Below are 7,679 nucleotides of genomic sequence, written 5' to 3' on the forward strand. Positions count from 1 at the left end.
GCCGAGCCCTGGTGCGCCAGCACACGCACCCAGCCTGCCTGCCGCAGCCCCGGTGTGCTGGTAAGTGAGCGAGCGGCTTCAGGGAATCGCTTCTCCTGCTCTGCTTCTCACGGGCTCCCTGCAAAACCTTGTCAGAGCCCTGCTGGAGGGCGCAGAGGGAGCCAGGCATACGCAGCAGAGCTATCGGGACTGATAAAAGCTCTTACAGGAGTGCGGTAGCGAAAGAACTTAGCAACCTACAGGTGATTTACCTGTTTATTGAACAAATAAAAGGAGCCCGCAAATGAAATACAGCTCATATGACCTAGCACAGGCATTTAACTGTGTGGGCTTCAGCTTACAGTCCTTACCGAGGCACACCACCCTGGTCACAGCACTACACATACACAGAGCAGTGCAGGACTGAGACTGAGACAAAGCCTTTCGCTCTGTGCCCTGCCTCTCGTTCCGTGTGTGGGAGTAATCTTGCTTAATAAGTAAATTGCAGCAGCTGAAAGTGAGGGAATGGCTCATTTTTCCCACCGGGTGGCTGGGTTGCATCAGAATTTCTAGTGAAATGAATTTTCGGCTCAGCTTGGTTCAGCAGCAAGGAGAGGAGGCAGTGCAACGAAGCTGCTTAGAGCACAGGAAAATAACTGAACGCTTTTTAGTAACAGTGAACTGTTACTTCGAAATCATGCCTTGTAATTACTACATTTTGTTTGTGTTCAAAGCGTTAATTTTGGAGGTGGGAAGTGAAACTGAAACTACTTAAATTCTTCTGAAAGCTTAACCTGCCACCTCTGCAGCATACGCTTCTTGCCAGCGGTGTGACTACTGGTTTGAGAAAAGTCCTCGGCGAATGTGAGATTTTCAGATGTCCAACAAAGACCCCAGCCGAAGCTGAGCTCCAGCCGCTTTTCGGAAAATAACAAGACGCCACCAGCACGTGCAGAGCAGAGCCTGGCTGTTCACAAGGCGTGAAGCCACCGTCACCCCTGGCACCGGAGCTCCCCACCACATCCCGGCCCTCGCGTCCCAGCTCTACGGGGCCCACGGGCACAGGTGAGGAGGGGTCCGGGCCCCTGTGGCGGCCTCGGGTGGTGGGGGAAGTGAAAGGGCCTCTGGGGGCTGATGAAGGCCAGCACGGTTTTCAAGAAAGCCTTCTTGAAACCCTCATTCTGCACCACCCCTGCCCCAGGGTTCGTGGTCACTTAAAATGAAAAATAAATAACAAGATGGATGCTACTCTTTTTCTCAGTGGGCATGCTGAAGCCTTTTGCTCTACCCTGCAGAAGCAGATAGGCAGGGTGGTCTGAGCTCTGACCTGCAGGTAGGGGACTCTTGCCTGTGTTGCTAAACACCCACCTCAGAGCCCTGTGGTTCTCAAGTTAGGTAACCGTGTTTGAGATTCTCAGCGTCACTCCTCTGCGTCTAAAAATAGGGATACTGATGCACACTGAAAGAAATGATGTTGAGAGAAGGGAAGATGGTAAAATCATGACAGTTTGACCCAAGTGAAAGTACAGACAACAGCACTGTAGTGGGCTACCTTACGGTTGCAGGAGAAATCTTGATTTTCAGTATGGAAAGTTTCCTTCTCCAGATAGTATTCTCCAAAACCTTTTTGCTGCCCCATATGATCTAGCAATGAAAAACTCTTTCAGTATTGATTTGGCATCAAACTCAGCCTGAGACTTGAGACAGAAAACTGTTTCTATAGACTGATTTGTGAACTAAGTGAAATGATGTGGGTTTTCCCGTTAGCCAAAGCTGACCTTGTGTAGCATCCTGCAACCTCTTACACAGGTTACACGAAACAGTCAAGAGCAGAAGGAAGCGCAGAAGACAGCCCATCCTCCTGCTCACATAGCTCATCCAGCTACCTGGGGCTGAGCCATACACCTGGAATGAGGGATGGACACTGATGCCACTGAAGCATGCCTTTTTACAAATGACAAAGGAGTAACCTGCCACCGGGGTGTCTGTTTATACCTTTGTCAAATGTATGGATCATATGTTCTACTTGGTTTTAAAGTGAACTCTGAGATCTATTTGGATTTTTATATTCCTCTAATTATCCGAGCTTGGCAGAAGCACTGTGGTAGCCCCCTTCAGTAAGCAAGCTGTGGTAGCTACACTTCTGTGTGAGACCTGCTGCTGTTATTGTGCCAAAGGTGTAGGAAGAGGTTTCTGGGTTTCCCACAGAGAGCAGCTCACTGATACACAACGCATTGTGCTTGGGGCTTATTTACAGTGGTATAATTAAGCCTTGGAAAGAAGAAGTCAGAATTCTTTGCTGCACTGATGGCTCAGATGCCCATAAAACAACAGGTTAAATTGTAAGCTTTAGTCAGGATGATTTGATGAATAGAACTAGTAAAGATAGCTCAGACTTGGTGTGACATGTTGGGAACTTAGTGAGATGTAAGACTTTGTACTGTTTGATTCCAGTAGCTGCTCACAAATAATGCACTTCTCTGACCAGCAACTGAGAACTCCTCCTCAGGAGCCTCATAGCCTTTTCTTTCTTCAGCTTCTATTTTCCTGTGTAGGAAGGTAACTTTCCTTCCATGTACAGAGGACCAGATGACAGTGTTTCCTGAGGTGTCTTGTAGATTTATATTTGGATGCACTGTGGTAACTCAGACTTCGGAACAGAATTTAGCTCCTAAGCATGTCCTGTATGGCACTGCAGTGACTTCATGCTGTGATTTTACTTTTTTCTTGTAGCTTTGAGAATTCATTTCATCATGACCTCTTTTGAAGAAGCTGAAACTGAGGAAACAGCAGCATGCCTCCACATGACTTTTTACCATCCTTGCCAAAACGACAAGATGATGTTTCACTGCCTGAATTTCTGTAAGCGAGAACAGGTCAGGGCAGATGAAATGGCCAAATTCGGCCGTGACCCTAACATCTGCCATTATAACTTGGTGGATACTCGTGTTTCTCGGATTCAGTTTTCACTGCAGTTCTACAGAAAGCTTAACAGCTCAGAATTGTGTTTTGAGATAAAGAACATGAGCAAGAAAACAAAGCTGTTTGTGGACCACACAGAACTGGGTTACTTAAACAAAATCGACCTGCCATGGAAGTGCATCGTTTGTTTCGGGGACTACCAGATTTTAATGGAGATTCAAGAAGGGGAGTCCTTGGATTATTTTGAGACTCACTTATGCTTGTCAAAAGTACCAATTTTACAAGAAAAATGCATTCCATTGGTACAACCCCTCCCTGAGAACAGCATTATCCCTTCATTGTTTCCTTCCCAAGGCAAAAGCCCTATAGAGATTGATGAAAATGAGTCATGCTAGCAGAGAGGAGGAGGCTGGATGAGATTTTGAACCTGTGAAACCTGCATGATTTAGGAGCTGAAGGCCATCATCTCAACCTACATTTTCATGGTTCTCACTTGCTGTACATCAGTCCTCTTACTGTTTCCAATACCACGACATACTTTGTTGAACAGAAACAAATTCCTGCCACTGCCTTTACCAGGGCATACGTTCTCTCTGATCTCCACTGTTTTCTACATAAACATGAGAGATACTTTGAGCCACTCCAGTCCATGGTAGCAGATTCAATTCAAGAACTGTGACTACGTGCCTCATTGATGTATTTAACAGCTTTTAATGTAGAGCATTCGGAACAATGTTTTAGCCACACGTTGGTTAGCTAAGGAGGGATGTAATGTCTCGCTGCATTTCTTATACTTTTTTTTTTTTTTTTTTTTTTTGGTTGTTGCTTTTGACATTAAGCTCTGAACAGTATTTTCAAGCCTAGGTTGTAACTTCCCAGATTTTGCAGTTTAGAACTACCTTGTCAGCACAGCATATTTAAATTAATGTTTATACTAACTTTGCATAGAAATCTTCTTTCTATTTGGGATTAAAATATATATATATATTTTGCCAGTAAAGTGTTTTTGCTTGTGAATGTAAATAAACATGCAATATTTGTGATCATGTTATGTAAATACCCAGCTAAGTTTTGTAGTAAAGCATTTGGTTGTCCAGTAAAGATTTGTCTTCTTGTACAAGCATAGTCAAAAAACACTTGTGTGAATGAAGTCACTTCTAGGACAGTCCAGAGAAGGACCTTTCACTGCCAGTATTCTGGGCTTGCCAAAAGTGGTGCTGCTCCAAGACAAGAGTCGACAAAAACGCTTTCAGCAAGCCTTCTCCCTATTCTCCCTCCTTACTGCCCCACGCACCTTGCATTCTTATAATTTTATTTTCAGTTAAGTTTTTCTCACTTTTTATAAAATATATATATATATATATGTATATTTTAAGGGGCTCAGCATTTCATTAGCACCTCCTTTTCATCAGGTGATTTGGATTGTTTGAAAGACACTGGAAAGGCACAGAATAGGCAAGCATTTTAGCCTCTAGCATTAGGTTATGGAGCAGATACTATCCTAAACATTCAGGAGATCAATCTCCTGCCCTATACACTTCCATCCTTACCACTGTAAAGCACTGAAGAGCTTAGAGTTTACCTTTGCAACATACTGCTATTGACTCCAAACCCATCTGTCTGAGGAATTCTGTGATAAAGTTTACATTTAATGTGTTTCCTTTTAACTTCCTAACTGCTGAGAATACCTTTCTACTTCATTCATTACAATACAGGAAAAGCAGGATTATAACAGAGGGTAGAGTTGTTGAATTACACGATGTACTCTAAGATTAAGAGGAACAACCACAAGCGAGACTAAGTCTCATCCTTGCCAAAAACACCTTGTTCCCATATTTTCTACCCTTTGAAGTAGCCTCTGATACCTGCTGCAGTCTTTGGGCTAGATGTGCAATGCAAGACTCGGCAGCCACCTCAGCACTGCCTCTACCACACGCCCAGCACCTCAGCCTAAGCAAAGCAGCCCAGCAAGAATCACCACGCCACCAGCCACAGCGCTACCAGCTTCTAAAGCCATTGGCTGGTTGGCTTTTTATGTGATTTTGATCTGAGTCTTCCTACTCTATAATTAGACAGTGGCAAATAGCCTGCAAGAACAAGCTGTCTGGAAAAAGAACATGAAAACACAGCCTGAAAGAAGCGCTTTCACAAAAGCTTTTATGTGAAGTCAACCTCTCATCTAAAATGCATGGGATTTCTTAAGTTCACAAATTAGGCTCATGTCTGAGGGAAGAGGGAGTGTTTTACATTTCCAGTAAACAGCACTCTTCCCATTAGTGCTCTTAAATGATTTCAGATTACATGCAAGTTCTTGTTTTGTATCACTTGGACTTCAAAAACCAGCACTGTTACCACCACTGGGCAGTATTGTTACACAATTTCTAGTCAGTGGCCCTGTCACACAGGACATTTGCACGTGTCTCCACTCATATTCATTGCTTACATTTTTCTGTGTTGTTATCTACAGGGAAAAAACCTCAGTCACAACTTTTCAAGTGCAGTACATAAACAGCAGTGTCTACAACCTACTTACCATCTTCCGGCTGTTCTGCAGAGGTCACAGTGCTGTCTCAGTACGCTTTGTACACGGAGAGGGGGGCTCCATGCCTAGCCATAGACCCAGAGCGGTGCAATCTGTAGGCACATCTCCAGGAGCCAGGAGAAAATACTGACCTGAGGAATGGGAAACAAACAGAGGTTTCCAAACCTCACATCGTTTCTACAACTATGTTTACCTCGGGTAAGAATCAACACCAAAATATGCATTAAAAATGATTTTTTCTTGAGCTGTACTATCAAGAACTAGCACAGCCTCTCACGGCACTGAGGATCACAGAAAAAGTAACAAAAAGGCTTAGTGCTGATTCCCTCCCAAAGCTGGAATATTGTTACATATACACAACCCCCAAACAGTACTGTAGAAACAAATTAAAAATTATCAATTCTATGATAGATGTCAACCAACAAGATATTGGAAGGGACGTGTTGTGTTGCAGATACGCACACATCTGATGAATGCCTCTACTGCATACCAGTTATTAACGTGTCTGGTAACAGAAGAAAGTATCAGTGGCATGTTCTCAATAAATCTGCACAAATTGCAAGAAATTTCAAGACCTTAGGAGTGCTGTTACATAAAGCCATTATTAAATGTAATTTCACATCTAAAACAAAAAATACTTACATCAAAAAACAAAGCAAAAAGAAGGCCAGGCAGGCATAAGGAGAATGGATTTTGACAATGATTTTTTTTCATCTTAGATACATGTTTCTATCACAATTTCCACTCTCTGTATTATGCAGCAGAATCGTTTTGTGCTGTTTCAATGAACTTTCAAGCCTCACTGTCATTAAACATAGTCAAGCTCTTTCAGATAAAACACTCAGTGAAGGAGAATCAGCTGCACAGATTAGAAAACATCTGGATTACTTTCAATGATTGCATATAATGTAGAAGTAAATTCAATCGTCATTTTAAAATCAAGGATTATTGCACATGCTTTAGTAACGTGCCAAAGTCAACATCTTCGAGTCTATTAAAGTGATTGCAAAAAACAATAGAGCTTTTTGCATGAATCATACTGTTGGAACAGAGAATAGCAACACACATGATGAAAAAATGTTAGCTAGGAAACAATCAGCCACTCTTTGATAAATTTGCAATAGTTTCCATAGAGGTCCCAGCATTAAAAAAAAATAAAAAAATAAAAAAATAAATCAAGAAATGCCATAGGAAAATAACTCATTAGCAAACCAAAAAGCACTGTATTTAAAAAAAAAAAAAACATTTTGAAAATGAGAAGGTTTGGAAAAGGATACATAGCCAGCAGACTCTTATTGAGAAGATAGTTGACCATGATTCTTTGGATTAAATGGATGAAAATAAAAAATATTTAAGATCCATTTTCATAATATGCAGGCTCTATAGCATCATCTGTAGGATCATCTATAACAGCTTTCTTTATAATGTAGCCAAGGGTCTATTTCATTGTAGAAGTTGGTGTAAAGTAAAACAATGATGTAAAAACCCATTTTCATTTAGGAAAGGCAGCTAGATAACTTGTTGTTCTTTGGTAAATACTCTCTCCAGAGTCTGATCCTTCAGTTCACAATGATTCTTCCAATGTTCTTTACAAATAATTTATTAGGGCATCACATAATCCCCACATTTTGAGCAAAAAGACCTAACCTAGTCTTCCATTAAATTGACTGCACAAGTGTCAGTTTTATCCTATTGACTTGAATCAAAGTTATAGTTGACATTGTCAATTCATAACACAACCTCTGGATAAAACATCTTGGACATACCTAGATTACAAATAAAATTTACCTACAGTTCAGATTAAGTGGATTCTGAGTAGAAGACCTCATATTCTGAATATTAATGGAGTCACTCAGCTGTTTACAAAAATATGAAGAGGGTGGGGAACATATCTGGCAAGAGCTTTTTAATTAAGAACACAGTATGATGTTTAATTTTACTACTACTACTACTACTTTTAGGTTATATGCTCAAGTCTCTTGTTCCAGTTTGGGACAGAGGGAAAAAGAAGTTATGCACCTACAATAGAATGCCAACGTCAAAGTGTCTCAAAGTGTCTAGGAGGCTACATAAAGCTGCCAACTGAAGTCACACAGCAACAATAATAGAACTTCCCCTTCACAGAATTTAGCTGATATAATGAAGATGCTTATTTTGTCTTACAGATGATCAGTGTGAATTCTCCTGTCTACCTCCTTGATTGCCACATACACCCCTGCCTAGAAGTTGCCATTAG

General features: G+C 41.5%; 1 protein-coding gene across 1 annotated transcript; it reads left to right on the forward strand.

Moving 5' to 3' along the window:
- Positions 1–927: 927 nt before the first annotated feature.
- On the forward strand, positions 928–3,658 carry TIFA (TRAF interacting protein with forkhead associated domain). Its single transcript, XM_032186994.1, has 2 exons — positions 928–1,044; positions 2,713–3,658. The coding sequence occupies exon 2, from the start codon at positions 2,733–2,735 to the stop codon at positions 3,294–3,296; it is 564 nt and encodes a 187-aa protein (XP_032042885.1). The 5' UTR covers positions 928–1,044; positions 2,713–2,732; the 3' UTR covers positions 3,297–3,658.
- Positions 3,659–7,679: the final 4,021 nt, after the last annotated feature.

Source organism: Aythya fuligula, chromosome 4 (assembly GCF_009819795.1).
Source record: "Aythya fuligula isolate bAytFul2 chromosome 4, bAytFul2.pri, whole genome shotgun sequence".
NCBI lineage: Eukaryota > Metazoa > Chordata > Aves > Anseriformes > Anatidae > Aythya > Aythya fuligula.

Coding starts and splice junctions, on each gene's coding strand:
- TIFA (XM_032186994.1), top strand. CDS start 2,733: ATGACCTCTTTTGAAGAAGCTGAAACTGAGGAAACAGCAGCATGCCTC.